The sequence below is a fragment of the Salvelinus fontinalis genome, unplaced genomic scaffold (assembly GCF_029448725.1).
Source record: "Salvelinus fontinalis isolate EN_2023a unplaced genomic scaffold, ASM2944872v1 scaffold_0005, whole genome shotgun sequence".
In the NCBI taxonomy this organism is placed as follows: Eukaryota; Metazoa; Chordata; class Actinopteri; order Salmoniformes; family Salmonidae; genus Salvelinus; species Salvelinus fontinalis.
In genome coordinates this window covers 1,410,803-1,433,302 of record NW_026600214.1, presented here as the reverse complement: position 1 = coordinate 1,433,302, position 22,500 = coordinate 1,410,803, and the positions used below count along the sequence as shown (strand labels likewise).

At 46.5% G+C, this 22,500-nt stretch overlaps 1 protein-coding gene across 3 annotated transcripts in view; it reads right to left on the bottom strand.

Annotated features, from left to right (window-relative positions):
* LOC129842011 (phosphatidylinositol 4-kinase type 2-beta-like) overlaps nt 1-22,440 on the bottom strand; it is a 28,710-nt gene extending 6,270 nt beyond the window's left edge. Inside the window, exons 1-7 of one of the 3 annotated variants that reach the window (XM_055910384.1) lie at nt 21,900-22,440; nt 18,719-18,870; nt 13,400-13,480; nt 10,713-10,895; nt 9,670-9,801; nt 8,624-8,777; nt 5,882-5,943 (exon numbers count right to left, since the gene is read on the bottom strand). In XM_055910384.1, the coding sequence (XP_055766359.1) occupies nt 5,882-5,943; nt 8,624-8,777; nt 9,670-9,801; nt 10,713-10,895; nt 13,400-13,480; nt 18,719-18,870; nt 21,900-22,248 (1,113 nt within the window). In that variant the 5' untranslated portion in view covers nt 22,249-22,440. The remainder of the gene's footprint in view (nt 1-5,881; nt 5,944-8,623; nt 8,778-9,669; nt 9,802-10,712; nt 10,896-13,399; nt 13,481-18,718; nt 18,871-21,899) is intronic. The other 2 variants (XM_055910385.1, XM_055910386.1) reach the window with 2 other exon arrangements.
* Between the last annotated feature and the right edge of the window lie 60 nt (nt 22,441-22,500).

Sequence of the window (22,500 nt, the reverse complement as noted above, 5' to 3'; positions counted from 1 at the left end):
TAGCTACACATTGTTCTGTCTGGATGGTCTGATAGATACAGTTATTGATTAGCTACACATTGTTCTGTCTGGATGGTCTGATAGATACAGTTATTGATTAGCTACACATTGTTCTGTCTGGATGGTCTGATAGATACAGTTATTGATTAGCTACACATTGTTCTGTCTGGATGGTCTGATAGATACAGTTATTGTTTAGCTACACATTGTTCTGTCTGGATGGCCTGATAGATACAGTTATTGATTAGCTACACATTGTTCTGTCTGGGGCCTGATAGATACAGTTATTATTTAGCTACACATTGTTCTGTCTGGGGCCTGATAGATACAGTTATTATTTAGCTACACATTGTTCTGCCTGGGTCCTGATAGATACAGTTATTATTTAGCTACACATTGTTCTGCCTGGGGCCTGATAGAGAGATACAGTTATTGATTAGCTACACATTGTTCTGTCTGGGGCCTGATAGAGAGATACAGTTATTGATTAGCTACACATTGTTCTGTCTGGGGCCTGATAGAGAGATACAGTTATTGATTAGCTACACATTGTTCTGTATTGATTGATGGTTGTCTATAACCTGGTCTCTACTCTCTGTTCTGTCTGGTAACTAGTCGTCAGACAGTCTTCTATCATACTGAATGGTAACAAGTCCTCTGAGACAGTCTTACATCATACTGTAGAGTGTTGAATGGTAACTAGTCCTCTGAGACAGTCTTCTATCATACTGAATGGTAACTAGTCCTCAGATAGTCTTCTATCATACTGAATGCTAACTAGTCCTCAGACAGTCTGATATCATACTGTAGAGTGTTGAATGGTAACTAGTCCTCAGACAGTCTTCTATCATACTGAATGGTAACTAGTCCTCAGAGACAGTCTTATATCATACTGAATGGTAACTAGTCCTCAGACAGTCTTATATCATACTGAATGGTAACTAGTCCTCAGAGACAGTCTTCTATCATACTGAATGGTAACTAGTCCTCAGAGACAGTCTTCTATCATACTGAATGGTAACAAGTCCTCAGACAGTCTTCTATCATACTGAATGGTAACTAGTCCTCAGAGACAGTCTTATATCATACTGAATGGTAACTAGTCCTCAGACAGTCTTATATCATACTGAATGGTAACTAGTCCTCAGACAGTCTTATATCATACTGAATGGTAACTAGTCCTCAGAGACAGTCTTATATCATACTGAATAGTAACTAGTCCTCAGAGACAGTCTTATATCATACTGAATGGTAACTAGTCCTCAGAGACAGTCTTATATCATACTGAATGGTAACTAGTCCTCAGAGACAGTCTTCTATCATACTGAATGGTAACTAGTCCTCTGAGACAGTCTTATATCATACTGTAGAGTGGTGAATGGTAACTAGTCCTCTGAGACAGTCTTACATCATACTGTAGAGTGTTGAATGGTAACTAGTCCTCTGAGACAGTCTTCTATCATACTGAATGGTAACTAGTCCTCTGAGACAGTCTTAAATCATACTGAATGGTAACTAGTCCTCTGAGACAGTCTTCTATCATACTGAATGGTAACTAGTCCTCAGATAGTCTTCTATCATACTGAATGCTAACTAGTCCTCAGACAGTCTGATATCATACTGTAGAGTGTTGAATGGTAACTAGTCCTCAGACAGTCTTATATCATACTGAATGGTAACAAGTCCTCAAGGACAGTCTTATATCATACTGAATGGTAACTAGTCCTCAGAGACAGTCTTATATCATACTGTAGAGTGTTGAATGGTAACTAGTCCTCAGACAGTCTGATATCATACTGTAGTGTTGAATGCTAACTAGTCCTCTGAGACAGTCTTATATCATACTGAATGGTAACTAGTCCTCTGAGACAATCTTATATCATACTGAATGGTAACTAGTCCTCTGAGACAATCTTCTATCATACTGAATGCTAACTAGTCCTCAGACAGTCTGATATCATACTGTAGAGTGTTGAATGGTAACTAGTCCTCAGACAGTCTTCTATCATACTGAATGGTAACTAGTCCTCAGAGACAGTCTTATATCATACTGAATGGTAACTAGTCCTCAGACAGTCTTATATCATACTGAATGGTAACTAGTCCTCAGAGACAGTCTTCTATCATACTGAATGGTAACTAGTCCTCAGAGACAGTCTTCTATCATACTGAATGGTAACAAGTCCTCAGACAGTCTTCTATCATACTGAATGGTAACTAGTCCTCAGACAGTCTTATATCATACTGAATGGTAACTAGTCCTCAGACAGTCTTATATCATACTGAATGGTAACTAGTCCTCAGACAGTCTTATATCATACTGAATGGTAACTAGTCCTCAGAGACAGTCTTATATCATACTGAATAGTAACTAGTCCTCAGAGACAGTCTTATATCATACTGAATGGTAACTAGTCCTCAGAGACAGTCTTATATCATACTGAATGGTAACTAGTCCTCAGAGACAGTCTTCTATCATACTGAATGGTAACTAGTCCTCTGAGACAGTCTTATATCATACTGTAGAGTGGTGAATGGTAACTAGTCCTCTGAGACAGTCTTACATCATACTGTAGAGTGTTGAATGGTAACTAGTCCTCTGAGACAGTCTTCTATCATACTGAATGGTAACTAGTCCTCTGAGACAGTCTTAAATCATACTGAATGGTAACTAGTCCTCTGAGACAGTCCTCTATCATACTGAATGGTAACTAGTCCTCAGATAGTCTTCTATCATACTGAATGCTAACTAGTCCTCAGACAGTCTGATATCATACTGTAGAGTGTTGAATGGTAACTAGTCCTCAGACAGTCTTACATCATACTGTAGAGTGTTGAATGGTAACTAGTCCTCAGACAGTCTTCTATCATACTGAATGGTAACTAGTCCTCAGAGACAGTCTTATATCATACTGAATGGTAACTAGTCCTCAGAGACAGTCTTCTATCATACTGAATGGTAACTAGTCCTCAGACAGTCTTCTATCATACTGAATGGTAACTAGTCCTCAGAGACAGTCTTCTATCATACTGAATGGTAACTAGTCCTCAGACAGTCTTCTATCATACTGAATGCTAACTAGTCCTCAGACAGTCTTCTATCATACTGAATGCTAACTAGTCCTCAGACAGTCTTATATCATACTGAATGGTAACTAGTCCTCAGACAGTCTTCTATCATACTGAATGGTAACTAGTCCTCAGACAGTCTTACATCATACTGAATGGTAACTAGTCCTCTGAGACAGTCTTCTATCATACTGAATGTTAACTAGTCCTCAGACAGTCTTCTATCATACTGAATGGTAACTAGTCCTCAGACAGTCTTATATCATACTGAATGGTAACTAGTCCTCTGAGACAGTCTTCTATCATACTGAATGGTAACTAGTCCTCAGACAGTCTTCTATCATACTGAATGGTAACTAGTACTCAGACAGTCTTCTATCATACTGTAGAGTGTTGAATGGTAACTAGTCCTCAGACAGTCTTCTATCATACTGAATGGTAACTAGTCCTCAGAGACAGTCTTATATCATACTGAATGGTAACTAGTCCTCAGACAGTCTTCTATCATACTGAATGGTAACTAGTCCTCAGACAGTCTTCTATCATACTGAATGGTAACTAGTCCTCAGAGACAGTCTTATATCATACTGTAGAGTGTTGAATGGTAACTAGTCCTCAGACAGTCTTCTATCATACTGAATGGTAACTAGTCCTCTGAGACAGTCTTCTATCATACTGAATGGTAACTAGTCCTCTGAGAAAGTCTTTTATCATACTGAATGGTAACTAGTCCTCAGAGACAGTCTTATATCATACTGAATGGTAACTAGTCCTCTGAGACGATCTTCTATCATACTGAATGCTAACTAGTCCTCAGACAGTCTTATATCATACTGTAGAGTGTTGAATGGTAACTAGTCCTCTGAGACAGTCTTACATCATACTGTAGAGTGTTGAATGGTAACTAGTCCTCAGAGACAGTCTTCTATCATACTGAATGGTAACTAGTCCTCAGACAGTCTTATATCATACTGAATGGTAACTAGTCCTCTGAGACAGTCTTCTATCATACTGAATGGTAACTAGTCCTCAGACAGTCTTCTATCATACTGAATGGTAACTAGTCCTCAGAGACAGTCTTATATCATACTGAATGGTAACTAGTCCTCAGACAGTCTTCTATCATACTGAATGGTAACTAGTCCTCAGACAGTCTTCTATCATACTGAATGGTAACTAGTCCTCAGAGACAGTCTTATATCATACTGTAGAGTGTTGAATGGTAACTAGTCCTCAGACAGTCTTCTATCATACTGAATGGTAACTAGTCCTCAGAGACAGTCTTATATCATACTGAATGGTAACTAGTCCTCTGAGAAAGTATTTTATCATACTGAATGGTAACTAGTCCTCTGAGACGATCTTCTATCATACTGAATGCTAACTAGTCCTCAGACAGTCTTATATCATACTGTAGAGTGTTGAATGCTAACTAGTCCTCTGAGACAGTCTTACATCATACTGTAGAGTGTTGAATGGTAACTAGTCCTCAGGCAGTCTTACATCATACTGAATGGTAACTAGTCCTCTCAGATAGTCTTCTATCATACTGAATGGTAACTAGTCCTCAGAGACAGTCTTATATCATACTGAATGGTAACTAGTCCTCAGACAGTCTTCTATCATACTGAATGGTAACTAGTCCTCAGACAGTCTTCTATCATACTGAATGGTAACTAGTCCTCAGAGACAGTCTTATATCATACTGTAGAGTGTTGAATGGTAACTAGTCCTCAGACAGTCTTCTATCATACTGAATGGTAACTAGTCCTCTGAGACAGTCTTCTATCATACTGAATGGTAACTAGTCCTCTGAGAAAGTCTTTTATCATACTGAATGGTAACTAGTCCTCAGAGACAGTCTTATATCATACTGAATGGTAACTAGTCCTCTGAGACGATCTTCTATCATACTGAATGCTAACTAGTCCTCAGACAGTCTTATATCATACTGTAGAGTGTTGAATGGTAACTAGTCCTCTGAGACAGTCTTACATCATACTGTAGAGTGTTGAATGGTAACTAGTCCTCAGAGACAGTCTTCTATCATACTGAATGGTAACTAGTCCTCAGACAGTCTTATATCATACTGAATGGTAACTAGTCCTCTGAGACAGTCTTCTATCATACTGAATGGTAACTAGTCCTCAGACAGTCTTCTATCATACTGAATGGTAACTAGTCCTCAGAGACAGTCTTATATCATACTGAATGGTAACTAGTCCTCAGACAGTCTTCTATCATACTGAATGGTAACTAGTCCTCAGACAGTCTTCTATCATACTGAATGGTAACTAGTCCTCAGAGACAGTCTTATATCATACTGTAGAGTGTTGAATGGTAACTAGTCCTCAGACAGTCTTCTATCATACTGAATGGTAACTAGTCCTCAGAGACAGTCTTATATCATACTGAATGGTAACTAGTCCTCTGAGAAAGTATTTTATCATACTGAATGGTAACTAGTCCTCTGAGACGATCTTCTATCATACTGAATGCTAACTAGTCCTCAGACAGTCTTATATCATACTGTAGAGTGTTGAATGCTAACTAGTCCTCTGAGACAGTCTTACATCATACTGTAGAGTGTTGAATGGTAACTAGTCCTCAGACAGTCTTACATCATACTGAATGGTAACTAGTCCTCTCAGATAGTCTTCTATCATACTGAATGGTAACTAGTCCTCAGACAGTCTGATATCATACTGTAGAGTGTTATAAGTATGAGTCATGGTACAGAGTACACAGTACACGTGTCACTCCTTTCAGAAGACACATGATCTATGGACTACAGTCCAAACACACAGCTCACCTTCTCTCCCTCTCCTTCCCCTGGCTTCTCATACTTGATCAACCAGTTGTCATTCCCTCTGTCTGATGGAGAGAAAGAGGGAGGGAGGAGAAGGAGAAGAGAGAGAAAGAGGGAGGGAGGAGAAGGAAAAGAGAGAGAAAGAGGGAGGGAGGAGAAGGAGAAGAGAGAGAAAGAGGGACGGAGGAGAAGGAGAAGAGAGAGAAAGAGGGACGGAGGAGAAGGAGAAGAGAGAGAAAGAGGGACGGAGGAGAAGGAGAAGAGAGAGAAAGAGGGACGGAGGTGAAGGAGAAGAGAGAGACAGGGTGAATGGGTTAGATTCTGCATAGGAGGAGAACACAATGCAAAGCTATAGGGAGGTGTTCCAGGGCATGAACCGTGTGTCCCTGTAAAATCTGTTTTATTTTTGGCCTGATTTCATTCTGTTATCTCCATTTTGTTTCTCTCCCAAGTTTTCACTCTCAAAAATCTCACTTTAGTACCACAACAGGAGAAAAGGAAAAACATCTAAGAATGTTTTATTTTCGGGTGTAGACGCCCTTCAATTCAGTTCAATACATCAGGTTGATTCCCTACATCTAGTTGATTCCCTACCCAGTTCAATACATCTAGTTGATTCCCTACATCTAGTTGATTCCCTACCCAGTTCAATACATCTAGTTGATTCCCTACCCAGTTCAATACATCTAGTTCAATACATCTAGTTGATTCCCTACCTAGTTCAATACATCTAGTTGATTCCCTACCTAGTTCAATACATCTAGTTGATTCCCTACCTAGTTCAATACATCTAGTTGATTCCCTACCCAGTTCAATACATCTAGTTGATTCCCTACATCTAGTTGATTCCCAACCCAGTTCAATACATCTAGTTGATTCCCTACCCAGTTCAATACATCTAGTTGATTCCCTACCCAGTTCAATACATCTAGTTGATTCCCTACCCAGTTCAATACATCTAGTTGATTCCCTACATAGTTCAATACATCTAGTTGATTCCCTACCCAGTTCAATACATCTAGTTGATTCCCTACCCAGTTCAATACATCTAGTTGATTCCCTACCCAGTTCAATACATCTAGTTGATTCCCTACCCAGTTCAATACATCTAGTTGATTCCCTACCCAGTTCAATACATCTAGTTGATTCCCTACCCAGTTCAATACATCTAGTTGATTCCCTACCCAGTTCAATACATCTAGTTGATTCCCTACCCAGTTCAATACATCTAGTTGATTCCCTACCCAGTTCAATACATCTAGTTGATTCTCTACCTAGTTCAAAACATCTAGTTGATTCCCTACATAGTTCAATACATCTAGTTGATTCCCTACCCAGTTCAATACATCTAGTTGATTCCCTACCCAGTTCAATACATCTAGTTGATTCCCTACATCTAGTTGATTCCCTACCCAGTTCAATACATCTAGTTGATTCCCTACTTGGTTTAATACATCTAGTTGATTCCCTACATCTAGTTGATTCCCTACCCAGTTCAATACATCTAGTTGATTCTGTACCGAGTTCAAAACATCTAGTTGATTCCCTACCCAGTTCAATACATCTAGTTGATTCCCTACTCGGTTCAAAACATCTAGTTGATTCCCTACCCAGTTCAATACATCTAGTTGATTCCCTACTCGGTTCAAAACATCTCGTTGATTCCCTACCAAGTTCAATACATTTAGTTGGATCTCGTCACGGTATCTCTGTGCATTCAAATGGCCATCGATAAAATGCCATTGTGTTCGTTGTCCGTAGTTTATTCCTTCCCATAACATAACCCCCCTACATCACGGGGGACTCTGTTCACAACGTTGACATAAACCCCCCCTACATCACGGGGGACTCTGTTCACAACGTTGACATAAAACCCCCCTACATCACGGGGGACTCTGTTCACAACGTTGACATAAAAACACTGCTTGCACATTTCTCCAGCGTGCCAGTGGCCATCGAAGGTGAGCATTTTCCCACTGAAGTCGGTTAAGATGCCGAACTGCAGTCAGGTCATGACCCCGGTGAGGACGACGAGCACGCGGATCAGCTTCCCTGAGACGGTTTTCTGACAGTTTGTACAGAAATTCTTCTGTTGTGCAAACCTAGTTTCATCAGCTGTCCGGGTGGCTGGACTCAGACGATCCCGCAGGTGAAGAAGCCGGATGTGGAGGTCCTGGGCTGCCATGGTTACACGTGATCTGCGGTTGTGAGGCCGTTTGGACGTACTACCTAAATTCTCAAAAACGACGTTGGAGGTGGCTTATGGTAGAGAAATGAACATTAAATTCTCTGGCAACAGCTCTGTTGGACATTCCTGCAGTCAGAATGCCAATTGCACGCTCCCTCAACTTGAGACATCTGTGGCATTGTGTGTGAGCGGCCTTGTATTGTCCCCAGCACAAGGTGCACCTGCGTCATGCTGTTTAATCAGCTTCTTGATATGCCACACCTGTCAGGTGGATGGATTATCTTGGCAAAGGGGAAATACTCACTAACAGGGATTTAAGCAAATTTGTGCACAAAATATAAGAAAAATAAGCTTTTTGTGCGCAAGGACTATTTCTGGTATCTTTTATTTCAGCTCATAAAACATGAGACCAACACTTTACATGTTGTGTTTATATTGTTATATATATTTTTTTACAGTGTACTGTTGTTCTCACACACACACACACACACACACACACACACACACACACCACACACACACCACACACACACCACACACACACCACACACACACACCTGTGTTTCTGATGACGTAGTCCAGAATGACGAGCCTCTCAAACTGAGACTGGAGCTGTTTCCTGATGTTCTCTGGGAGAGGCGCCGCCTCAAAACGTCTCAACCAATAGTCAGCCTCGTGGTACCCTTCCACGAACAGCTGGAACGATCCAAGCTGACACACACACACACACACACAGAAAGACGCAAAAACACACACAGAGAGAGATAGAGAAACAGACAGATGCAAGACACACACAGGTTAGGATACCTTGGGGGGTTAAGACATAGGGTCAGGAATAAGACTGGTGGGGTCAGGGGTCAGGAATAAGACTGGTGGGGTCAGAGGTCAGGGGTCAGGGGACCTTGGGGGGTTAAGACATAGGGTCAGGAACAAGACTGGTGGGGTCAGAGGTCAGGGGACCTTGGGGGGTTAAGACATAGGGTCAGGAATAAGACTGGTGGGGTCAGAGGTCAGGGGTCAGGGGACCTTGGGGGGTTAAGACATAGGGTCAGGAACAAGACTGGTGGGGTCAGAGGTCAGGGGTCAGGGGACCTTGGGGGGTTAAGACATAGGGTCAGGAATAAGACTGGTAGGGTCAGAGGTCAGGATACCTTGGGGGGTTAAGACATAGGGTCGGGATTAAGACTGGTAGGGTCAGAGGTCAGGGGTCAGGATACCTTGGGGGGTTAAGACATTGGGTCAGGAATAAGACTGGTAGGGTCAGAGGTCAGGGGTCAGGATACCTTGGGGGGTTAAGACATAGGGTCAGGAATAAGACTGATGGGTCAGAGGTCAGGGATCAGGATACCTTGGGGGGTTAAGACATAGGGTCAGGAATAAGACTGATGGGGTCAGGGGTCAGGAGTCAGGATACCTTGGGGGTTAAGACATAGGGTCAGGAATAAGACTGATGGGGTCAGGGGTCAGGATACCTTGGGGGTTAGAACATAGGGTCAGGAATAAGACTGGTAGGGTCAGAGGTCAGGGATCAGGATACCTTGGGGGGTTAAGACATAGTGTCAGGAATAAGACTGGTAGGGTCAGAGGTCAGGGGTCAGGGTACCTTGGGGGGCAGGCCCACTCTGTGGAAGTGTCGTCCTACTTTGGGAACCATCTCTAGGGCGTATTTCTTCCCTCTGGACTTGGCCCTGTCGATGGTGTTGTAGTGAAATGTCTCACTGACCAGATACACAGCCTGAAAGACACATACACAGTCTGTTATTATCACTGACCCGATACACAGTCTGTTATTATCACTGACCTGTTATTATCACTGACCTGTTATTATCACTGACCCGATACACAGTCTGTTATTATCACTGACCTGTTATTATCACTGACCTGTTATTATCACTGACCTGATACACAGTCTGTTATTATCACTGACCTGATATTATCACTGACCAGATACACAGTCTGTTATTATCACTGACCAGATACACAGTCTGTTATTATCACTGACCTGATACACAGTCTGTTATTATCACTGACCTGATATTATCACTGACCTGATACACAGTCTGTTATTATCACTGACCTGATACACAGTCTGTTATTATCACTGACCTGATACACAGTCTGTTATTATCACTGACCTGATACACAGTCTGTTATTATCACTGACCAGATACACAGTCTGTTATTATCACTGACCTGATACCCAGTCTGTTATTATCACTGACCTGATACACAGTCTGTTATTATCACTGACCTGATATTATCACTGACCTGATACACAGTCTGTTATTATCACTGACCTGATACACAGTCTGTTATTATCACTGACCTGATACACAGTCTGTTATTATCACTGACCTGATATTATCACTGACCAGATACAGTCTGTTATTATCACTGACCAGATACACAGTCTGTTATTATCACTGACCTGATACCCAGTCTGTTATTATCACTGACCTGATACCCAGTCTGTTATTATCACTGACCTGATACCCAGTCTGTTATTATCACTGACCTGATACCCAGTCTGTTATTATCACTGACCTGATACACAGTCTGTTATTATCACTGACCAGATACACAGTCTGTTATTATCACTGACCTGATACACAGTCTGAGCCCCCCCCCCCCCCCCCCCCACCTCACCTTGGTTTTGGGGACCACCCCCAGTCCTAGCCGGGTTTCGACGAGACCCCCCCCCCACCTCACCTTGGTTTTGGGGACCACCCCCAGTCCTAGCCTGGTATCGACGAGGGAGGCAGCAACCTCCGAGAGATAGCCCTGGTTGGGGATCAGGCAGCCACGGCCAAAACAACACGGACAGCACAGCTACACAGAGAGGGGGGAGGAGGAGGAGAGAGGGTGGGGGGGCAGAGGGAGGAGGAGGAGAGAAGACAGAGGGAGGAGGACAGAGGGAGGAGGAGGAGAGAAGACAGAGGGAGGAGGAGGAGAGAAGACAGAGGGAGGAGGAGGAGAGAAGACAGAGGGAGGAGGAAGAGAGAAGACAGAGTGAGGAGGAGGAGAGAAGACAGAGTGAGGAGGAGGAGAGAAGACAGAGTGAGGAGGAGGAGAGAAGACAGAGGGAGGAGGAGGAGAGAAGACAGAGGGAGGAGGAGGAGAGAAGACAGAGGGAGGAGGAGGAGAGAAGACAGAGGGAGGAGGAGGAGAGAAGACAGAGGGAGGAGGAGGAGAGAAGACAGAGGGAGGAGGAGGAGAGAAGACAGAGGGAGGAGGAGGAGAGAAGACAGAGGGAGGAGGAGGAGAGAGGACAGAGGGAGGAGGAGGAGAGAAGACAGAGGGAGGAGGAGGAGAGAAGACAGAGGGAGGAGGAGGAGAGAAGACAGAGGGAGGAGGAGGAGAGAAGACAGAGGGAGGAGGAGGAGAGAGGACAGAGAGAGGGGGAGGAGAGAAGACAGAGAGAGGGGGAGGAGAGAAGACAGAGGGAGGAGGAGGAGAGAGGACAGAGAGAGGGGGAGGAGAGAAGACAGAGGGAGGAGGAGGAGAGAAGACAGAGTGAGGAGGAGGAGAGAAGACAGAGGGAGGAGGAGGAGAGAGGACAGAGGGAGGAGGAGGAGAGAAGACAGAGAGAGGGGGAGGAGAGAGGACAGAGGGAGGGGGAAGAGAGAGGACAGAGGGAGGGGGAGGAGAGAGGACAGAGGGAGGGGGAGGAGAGAAGACAGAGGGAGGAGGAGGAGAGAAGACAGAGGGAGGAGGAGGAGAGAGGACAGAGGGAGGAGGAGGAGAGAGGACAGAGGGAGGAGGAAGAGAGAGGACAGAGGGAGGGGGAAGAGAGAGGACAGAGGGAGGAGGAGGAGAGAAGACAGAGGGAGGAGGAGGAGAGAAGACAGAGGGAGGAGGAGGAGAGAGGACAGAGAGAGGGGGAGGAGAGAAGACAGAGGGAGGAGGAGGAGAGAGGACAGAGGGAGGGGGAAGAGAGAGGACAGAGGGAGGGGGAAGAGAGAGGGCAGAGGGAGGAGGAGGAGAGAGGACAGAGGGAGGAGGAGGAGAGAAGACAGAGGGAGGAGGAGGAGAGAGGACAGAGGACAGAGGGAGGAGGAGGAGAGAAGACAGAGGGAGGAGGAGGAGAGAGGACAGAGGGAGGAGGAGGAGAGAAGACAGAGGGAGGAGGAGGAGAGAGGACAGAGGGAGGAGGAGGAGAGAGGACAGAGGGAGGAGGAGGAGAGAGGACAGAGGGGGAAGAGAGAGGACAGAGGAGGAGGAGAGAGGACAGAGGGAGGAGGAGGAGAGAAGACAGAGGGAGGAGGAGGAGAGAGGACAGAGGGAGGAGGAGGAGAGAAGACAGAGGGAGGAGGAGGAGAGAGGACAGAGGGAGGAGGAGGAGAGAAGACAGAGGGAGGAGGAGGAGAGAGGACAGAGGGAGGAGGAGGAGAGAAGACAGAGGGAGGAGGAGGAGAGAAGACAGAGGGAGGAGGAGGAGAGAGGACAGAGGGAGGAGGAAGAGAGAGGACAGAGGGAGGAGGAAGAGAGAGGACAGAGGGAGGAAGGGTAGAGGGTGGGGAAAGAGTTAAATGAACTGTTATAATTAATGTAAAAATAGAGAGAAATGGAGGAGAGGAAGAGGAGAGGGAAATAGGACATAGGGACAGACAACAGTAAAAGAGATAGTAACAGACCAGAGAACAGTAAAAGACAGAGATAGTAACAGACCAGAGAACAGTAAAAGACAGAGATAGTAACAGACCAGACAACAGTAAAAGACAGAGATAGTAACAGATCAGAGAACAGTAAAAGACAGAGATAGTAACAGACCAGACAACAGTAAAAGACAGAGATAGTAACAGACCAGAGAACAATAAAAGACAGAGATAGTAACAGACCAGAGAACAGTGAACAGTAAAAGACAGAGATAGTAACAGACCAGACAACAGTAAAAGACAGCGATAGTAACAGACCAGAGAACAGTGAAAGACAGAGATAGTAACAGACCAGACAACAGTAAAAGACAGAGATAGTAACAGACCAGAGAACAATAAAAGACAGCGATAGTAACAGACCAGAGAACAATAAAAGACAGCGATAGTAACAGACCAGACAACCGTAAAAGACAGAGATAGTAACAGACCAGAGAAAAGTAAAAGACAGAGATAGTAACAGACCAGAGAACAGTAAAAGACAGAGATAGTAACAGACAACAGTAAAAAGACAGAGATAGTAACAGACCAGACAACATTAAAAGACAGAGATAGTAACAGACCAGACAACATTAAAAGACAGATATGGTAACAGACCAGAGAACAGTAAAAGACAGAGATAGTAACAGACCAGACAACAGTAAAAGACAGAGATAATAACAGACCAGAGAACAGTGATACCTTGTGAAAGTATTTGGTCCATTTAGGGTTGAGGTGACCGTAAGGCTCTTCAGACTTTGGTTTGAAAACACCGAGGATTTTCTGGAAGGAAAAAAAAGGGAATCAACAGTATTTAATAACGCCCTTATCACATCAGCAGTTATCACAAAGAGCTTTACAGTAACCCGGCCTAGACCCTAATGAAAGAGCTTTACAGTAACCCGGCCTAGATCCTAATGAAAGAGCTTTACAGTAACCCAGCCTAGATCCTAATGAAAGAGCTTTACAGTAACCCGGCATAGACCCTAATGAAAGAGCTTTACAGTAACCCGGCCTAGACCCTAATGAAAGAGCTTTACAGTAACCCGGCCTAGATCCTAATGAAAGAGCTTTACAGTAACCCGGCCTGGACCCTAATGAAAGAGCTTTACAGTAACCCGGCCTAGACCCTAATGAAAGAGCTTTACAGTAACCCGGCCTAGACCCTAATGAAAGAGCTTTACAGTAACCCAGCCTAGACCCTAATGAAAGAGCTTTACAGTAACCCGGCCTAGACCCTAATGAAAGAGCTTTACAGTAACCCGGCCTGGACCCTAATGAAAGAGCTTTACAGTAACCCGGCCTAGACCCTAATGAAAAAGCTTTACAGTAACCCAGCCTAGACCCTAATGAAAGAGCTTTACAGTAACCCGGCCTAGACCCTAATGAAAGAGCTTTACAGTAACCCGGCCTAGACCCTAATGAAAGAGCTTTACAGTAACCCGGCCTAGACCCTAATGAAAGAGCTTTACAGTAACCCGGCCTAGACCCTAATGAAAGAGCTTTACTGTAACCCGGCCTAGACCCTAATGAAAGAGCTTTACAGTAACCCAGCCTAGACCCTAATGAAAGAGCTTTACAGTAACCTGGCCTAGACCCTAATGAAAGAGCTTTACAGTAACCCGGCCTAGACCCTAATGAAAGAGCTTTACAGTAACCCAGCCTAGACCCTAATGAAAGAGCTTTACAGTAACCCGGCCTAGATCCTAATGAAAGAGCTTTACAGTAACCCGGCCTAGACCCTAATGAAAGAGCTTTACTGTAACCCAGCCTACACCCTAATGAAAGAGCTTTACAGTAACCCGGCCAAGACCCTAATGAAAGAGCTTTACAGTAACCCGGCCTAGACCCTAATGAAAGAGCTTTACAGTAACCCGGCCTAGACCCTAATGAAAGAGCTTTACAGTAACCCGGCCTAGACCCTAATGAAAGAGCTTTACGGTAACCCGGGCAAGACCCTAATGAAAGAGCTTTACGGTAATCCGGCCTAGACCCTAATGAAAGAGCTTTACAGTAACCCGGCCTAGACCCTAATGAAAGAGCTTTACAGTAACCCGGCCTAGACCCTAATGAAAGAGCTTTACAGTAACCCGGCCTAGACCCTAATGAAAGAGCTTTACAGTAACCCGGCCTAGACCCTAATGAAAGAGCTTTACAGTAACCCGGCTTAGACCCTAATGAAAGAGCTTTACAGTAACCCGGCCTAGACCCTAATGAAAGAGCTTTACTGTAACCCAGCCTAGACCCTAATGAAAGAGCTTTACAGTAACCCAGCCTAGACCCTAATGAAAGAGCTTTACAGTAACCCGGCCTAGACCCTAATGAAAGAGCTTTACTGTAACCCGGCCTAGACCCTAATGAAAGAGCTTTACAGTAACCCGGCCTAGACCCTAATGAAAGAGCTTTACAGTAACCCAGCCTACACCCTAATGAAAGAGCTTTACAGTAACCCGGCCTAGACCCTAATGAACAAGCTTTACAGTAACCCGGCCTAGATCCTAATGAAAGAGCTTTACAGTAACCCAGCCAACACCCTAATGAAAGAGCTTTACAGTAACCCAGCCTAGACCCTAATGAAAGAGCTTTACAGTAACCCGGCCTAGACCCTAATGAAAGAGCTTTACAGTAACCCAGCCTAGACCCTAATGAACAAGCTTTACAGTAACCCAGCCTAGACCCTAATGAACAAGCTTTACAGTAACCCGGCCAAGACCCTAATGAAAGAGCTTTACAGTAACCCGGCCTAGACCCTAATGAAAGAGCTTTACAGTAACCCGGCCTAGACCCTAATGAAAGAGCTTTACAGTAACCCGGCCTAGACCCTAATGAAAGAGCTTTACAGTAACCCAGCCTAGACCCTAATGAAAGAGCTTTACAGTAACCCGGCCTAGATCCTAATGAAAGAGCTTTACAGTAACCCGGCCTAGACCCTAATGAAAGAGCTTTACTGTAACCCAGCCTACACCCTAATGAAAGAGCTTTACAGTAACCCGGCCAAGACCCTAATGAAAGAGCTTTACAGTAACCCGGCCTAGACCCTAATGAAAGAGCTTTACAGTAACCCGGCCTAGACCCTAATGAAAGAGCTTTACAGTAACCCGGCCTAGACCCTAATGAAAGAGCTTTACGGTAACCCGGGCAAGACCCTAATGAAAGAGCTTTACGGTAATCCGGCCTAGACCCTAATGAAAGAGCTTTACAGTAACCCGGCCTAGACCCTAATGTAAGAGCTTTACAGTAACCCGGCCTAGACCCTAATGAAAGAGCTTTACAGTAACCCGGCCTAGACCCTAATGAAAGAGCTTTACAGTAACCCGGCCTAGACCCTAATGAAAGAGCTTTACAGTAACCCGGCTTAGACCCTAATGAAAGAGCTTTACAGTAACCCGGCCTAGACCCTAATGAAAGAGCTTTACTGTAACCCAGCCTAGACCCTAATGAAAGAGCTTTACAGTAACCCAGCCTAGACCCTAATGAAAGAGCTTTACAGTAACCCGGCCTAGACCCTAATGAAAGAGCTTTACTGTAACCCGGCCTAGACCCTAATGAAAGAGCTTTACAGTAACCCGGCCTAGACCCTAATGAAAGAGCTTTACAGTAACCCAGCCTACACCCTAATGAAAGAGCTTTACAGTAACCCGGCCTAGACCCTAATGAACAAGCTTTACAGTAACCCGGCCTAGATCCTAATGAAAGAGCTTTACAGTAACCCAGCCAACACCCTAATGAAAGAGCTTTACAGTAACCCAGCCTAGACCCTAATGAAAGAGCTTTACAGTAACCCGGCCTAGACCCTAATGAAAGAGCTTTACAGTAACCCAGCCTAGACCCTAATGAACAAGCTTTACAGTAACCCAGCCTAGACCCTAATGAACAAGCTTTACAGTAACCCAGCCTAGACCCTAATGAAAGAGCTTTACAGTAACCCGGCCTGGACCCTAATGAAATAGCTTTACGGTCACCCGGCCTAGACCCTAATGGAAGACCTTTACAGTAACCCAGCCTAGACCCTAATGAAAGAGCTTTACAGTAACCCGGCCTAGACCCTAATGAAAGAGCTTTACAGTAACCAGGCCTAGACCCTAATGAAAGAGCTTTACAGTAACCAGGCCTAGACCCTAATGAAAGAGCTTTACAGTAACCCAGCCTAGACCCTAATGAACAAGCTTTACAGTAACCCAGCCTACACCCTAATGAAAGAGCTTTACAGTAACCCGGCCTAGACCCTAATGAAAGAGCTTTACAGTAACCAGGCCTAGACCCTAATGAAAGAGCTTTACAGTAACCAGGCCTAGACCCTAATGAAATAGCTTTACAGTAACCAGGCCTAGACCCTAATGAAAGAGCTTTACAGTAACCCAGCCTAGACCCTAATGAACAAGCTTTACAGTAACCCAGCCTACACCCTAATGAAAGAGCTTTACAGTAACCCAGCCTAGATTCCAAATACCAAACAATGTGAGGAGGACTACTGATATGGACTGATGTGTGGAGGGCTTTTTTGCGCCACAGCAGCTGCAGAGGCATCACCCAAGTGGGCGCTACACGTTAGTGGTGGAGGAGTACTAAATCCAGACTACAGAGAGACTGAGGACCACATCAGGGCCAGCAAGACAACTCCATCACCTGGCATCACAGACTACAGAGAGACTGAGGATGACATCAGGGCCAGCAAGACAACTCCATCACCTGGCATCACAGACTACAGAGAGACTGAGGACCACATCAGGGCCAGCAAGACAACTCCATCACCTGGCATCACAGACTACAGAGAGACTGAGGACCACATCAGGGGCCAGCAAGACAACTCCATTACCTGGCATCACAGACTACAGAGAGACTGAGGACCACATCAGGGCCAGCAAGACAACTCCATCACCTGGCATCACAGACTACAGAGAGACTGAGGACCACATCAGGGCCAGCAAGACAACTCCATCACCTGGCATCACCGACTACAGAGACACAACAGGGCCAGCAAGACAACTCCATCACCTGGCATCACAGACTACAGAGAGACAACTCCATCACCTGGCATCACAGACTACAGAGAGACTGAGGACCACATCAGGGGCCAGCAAGACAACTCCATCACCTGGCATCACAGACTACAGAGAGACTGAGGACCACATCAGGGGCCAGCAAGACAACTCCATCACCTGGCATCACAGACTACAGAGAGACTGAGGATGACATCAGGGCCAGCAAGACAACTCCATCACCTGGCATCACAGACTACAGAGAGACTGAGGACCACATCAGGGGCCAGCAAGACAACTCCATCACCTGGCATCACAGACTACAGAGAGACAACTCCATCACCTGGCATCACAGACTACAGAGAGACAACTCCATCACCTGGCATCACAGACTACAGAGAGACTGAGGATGACATCAGGGCCAGCAAGACAACTCCATCACCTGGCATCACAGACTACAGAGAGACTGAGGATGACATCAGGGCCAGCTGGCATCTATCATCACCATCATGATGTGTAACTCCAGCAGGTTACCAGACGCACCAGTCTCTGCTAGGAGCGGAAACAGTCCGTTGTGAAGGACCTCCCTGAAGCTGGCTTCCTCCTCATCAACATGTTCACCTACTGTAACGGTTCTCTCCATCTGTAGGCCTCTACTGGAATTCAGCTGATAGCTGTGAAGCCTACAGGACTTAAATTAACCCATGAAACAATCACTTCTTTACATAGATGATGCAGAAGTTAAACCACAGTGGCTCAGAAAAACCCACGAGGACTTCCTGGACGTAGAGAACAGGAAACAGTTTGTTAATTTAAAAGGTTATTGACTGTTTCAATAAAGCCTAGCTAGTAGTGATGAGGGATGATCCCCCCCCCCACCTGCCCCCCTGTGGTCTTTGACAAAATACCCCCTCCCTCCCCTATACCTCCCACCTCACCTCCCCCCACTCCCCCTCCTCCATACCTTCCACCCCCCCTCCTCCATACCTTCCACCCCCCCTCCCCTATACCTTCCACCTCCCCCCACTCCCCCTTTCCTCACCCCTTTGGAGTCTTTAACGAAGTAACTCCCACTGGAACCCTGAGAGATTCTCTCTGGGAAGACTCCGCCCTCGATGGCCTGCTCCGCCCTCTGAATGATGTCACCAAACTCCGGGTCGTCGGGGAAATGGTTAAAGTCTCCGCTACTGTTACCTGAATGGAGGGGGCGGGGAGAGAGAGAATATACACTTGTTTTTCTTTAAAATAGGCCATCGTCATTACATTAAAACAACCACATTACAAATGTATATTTTACCATGCCCTCTCCACGGAGATCGACAAAGAGAGAGAGAGAGTAATGTTTTCTGTACATTTTATTGTTTATTTCACTTTTGTTGCAAGTGAAATTGAATTGACAGAGAGATCCCTACTTGTGTAACCTGCTAAAGCAGCATCTATAGCTGTGGTATCAGTTCAACTCTGCAGCGTCAACACTTCTTTGCTTTGGTTGTGGTTGACTCTGTTGGCGGGTGTAGGAGGCCTCCCAAACAGCACCCTATTCCCTACACAATACACTACTTCCATAGGGCTCTGGTCAAAAGTAGTGCAATATGTAGGGAATACGGTGCTGTTTGGGAGGCAGAGGCACTGTGAGCTAGATGCAAAGGCAAGAGAAACATGGCTCCATAGAACATGGAGGTTAAACACAGGGCCACACACACACACACACACACACACACACACAGAGAGAGCCCCCCCCCCCCCACACACACACACACACACAGAGCACCCCACACACACGGTCTAAGTAAATGACTTAAATGTAAATGTAATGTAGATGACGCTTCCTCTCCCCTCCCCATTTAGAAAGCAAAGGAGAACAACTGATGACATCAACAACACAGCTCCATATATCCCCATCAGACAGAGAGAGGAGGAAGAGAGAGATGGGGGACAGCGAGAGCTGGGGGGGATAGAGAGAGGGAGAGCTGGGGTGAATAGAGAGAGGGAGAGCTGGGGGGGATAGAGAGAGGGAGAGCTGGGGGGGATAGAGAGAGGGAGAGCTGGGGGGGATAGAGAGAGGGAGAGCTGGGGGGGATAGAGAGAGGGAGAGCTGGGGGGAATAGAGAGAGGGAGAGCTGGGGGGAATAGAGAGAGGGAGAGCTGGGGGGAATAGAGAGAGGGAGAGCTGGGGGGAATAGAGAGAGGGAGAGCTGGGGGGAATAGAGAGAGGGAGAGCTGGGGGGAATAGAGAGAGGGAGAGCTGGGGGGAATAGAGAGAGGGAGAGCTGGGGGGAATAGAGAGAGGGAGAGCTGGGGGGAATAGAGAGAGGGAGAGCTGGGGGGAATAGAGAGAGGGAGAGCTGGGGGGGAATAGAGAGAGGGAGAGCTGGGGGGGATAGAGAGAGGGAGAGCTGGGGGGGATAGAGAGAGGGAGAGCTGGGGGGGATAGAGAGAGGGAGAGCTGGGGGGGATAGAGAGAGGGAGAGCTGGGGGGGAATAGAGAGAGGGAGAGCTGGGGGGGAATAGAGAGAGGGAGAGCTGGGGGGAATAGAGAGAGGGAGAGCTGGGGGGAATAGAGAGAGGGAGAGCTGGGGGGAATAGAGAGAGGGAGAGCTGGGGGGAATAGAGAGAGGGAGAGCTGGGGGGAATAGAGAGAGGGAGAGCTGGGGGGAATAGAGAGAGGGAGAGCTGGGGGGAATAGAGAGAGGGAGAGCTGGGGGGGAGAGAGAGAAGGAGAGCTGGGGGGAGAGAGAGAGGGAGAGCTGGGGGGAGAGAGAGAGGGAGAGCTGGGGGGAATAGAGAGAGGGAGAGCTGGGGGGGAGAGAGAGAGGGAGAGCTGGGGGGGAGAGAGAGAGGGAGAGCTGGGGGGAGAGAGAGAGGGAGAGCTGGGGGGGAATAGAGAGAGGGAGAGCTGGGGGGAATAGAGAGAGGGAGAGCTGGGGGGAATAGAGAGAGGGAGAGCTGGGGGGAGAGAGAGAGGGAGAGCTGGGGGGGAATAGAGAGAGGGAGAGCTGGGGGGAATAGAGAGAGGGAGAGCTGGGGGGAATAGAGAGAGGGAGAGCTGGGGGGAATAGAGAGAGGGAGAGCTGGGGGGAATAGAGAGAGGGAGAGCTGGGGGGAATAGAGAGAGGGAGAGCTGGGGGGAATAGAGAGAGGGAGAGCTGGGGGGAATAGAGAGAGGGAGAGCTGGGGGGGAGAGAGAGAAGGAGAGCTGGGGGGAGAGAGAGAGGGAGAGCTGGGGGGAGAGAGAGAGGGAGAGCTGGGGGGAATAGAGAGAGGGAGAGCTGGGGGGGAGAGAGAGAGGGAGAGCTGGGGGGGAGAGAGAGAGGGAGAGCTGGGGGGAGAGAGAGAGGGAGAGCTGGGGGGGAATAGAGAGAGGGAGAGCTGGGGGGAATAGAGAGAGGGAGAGCTGGGGGGAATAGAGAGAGGGAGAGCTGGGGGGAGAGAGAGAGGGAGAGCTGGGGGGAGAGAGAGAGGGAGAGCTGGGGGGAGAGAGAGAGGGAGAGCTGGGGGGAGAGAGAGAGAGGGAGAGCTGAGGGGAGAGAGAGAGAGGGAGAGCTGGGGGGAGAGAGAGAGAGGGAGAGCTGGGGGGAGAGAGAGAGAGGGAGAGCTGGGGGGAGAGAGGACCCAACCAAATCATAAGAAAACAAAAAGACAATGTGTCAAGTAAAAAAAAACAGAGCAAACTAGAATGCTATTTGGCCCTAAACAGAGAGTATACAGTGGCAGAATACCTGACCACTGTGACTGACCCAAACTTAAGGAAAGCTTTGACTATGTACAGACTCAGTGAGCATAGCCTTGCTATTGAGAAAGGCCGCCGTAGGCAGACCTGGCTCTCAAGAGAAGACAGGCTATGTGCTCACTGCCCACAAAATGAGGTGGAAACTGATCTGCACTTCCTAACCTCCTGCCCAATGTATGACCATATTAGAGACACATATTTCCCTCAGAATACACAGATCCACAAAGAATTCGAAAAAACAAACCCAATTTTGTTAAACTCCCATATCTACTGGGTGAAATACCACAGTGTGCCATCACAGCAGCAAGATGTGTGACCTGTTGTCACAAGAAATGGGCAACCAGTGAAAAACAAACACAAAAAATCCCCTTTGCACTTTAAAATCGTTCAAAGTACACAATAGTGAGAAAGTAACGCCATGGCTAGGAAGCTAACTAGCTACTAACATGAACGAATTATTGTATTCTCCTCCGTATCACCACCGGCTCTTTACCTGGCGAGGTAAGGTTATCCTTATCCGATGATGAACTCCGTCGGTTCCGCCTCGTCCTCTTCTGCCTCTCGCCCCGAGGTGACGACGTGCCTCCGGATAAACACGGCAACAACAGAGCCTCTTCCCCAGAACCGTCCGTCTCCAATTCGGTAAGAACACTTTCACACGAACCCGAGATCCGAATCGCGACCCCCGGGTTTGCCCCAGACCCGACTGTGTTCCTATCGAACAACGTCGACAGTGGCTCCTGTGACCGAAAGTTGAGATCCGTGGTAGCAGCGTCGGCTACCGGGGCTATGTCAGCCGCCACCACCGGCTCGGTCTCGTTTGGTTCGCATTCTGACATCATTGTGGATCGCTTTATTTTATTTTTTTTCAGTTCTTACAAATTGAAAAATGTTTGGTTCAAACGCTACATATGTTCATCGCTCCATTGTTTTTGAAATATTTCTTTGACACCTGGTTGCTCGAAAGTCGCTAGTTACTTAGCGTGAGATTATCTCACCCGTTGAAATGTCCACATCAGCCAAAGATCGCTTCCTCTTTCTACAGAGCATGCGCGTAGATACCAACGCAGTCTGACCATATTTAAAGAGACCGT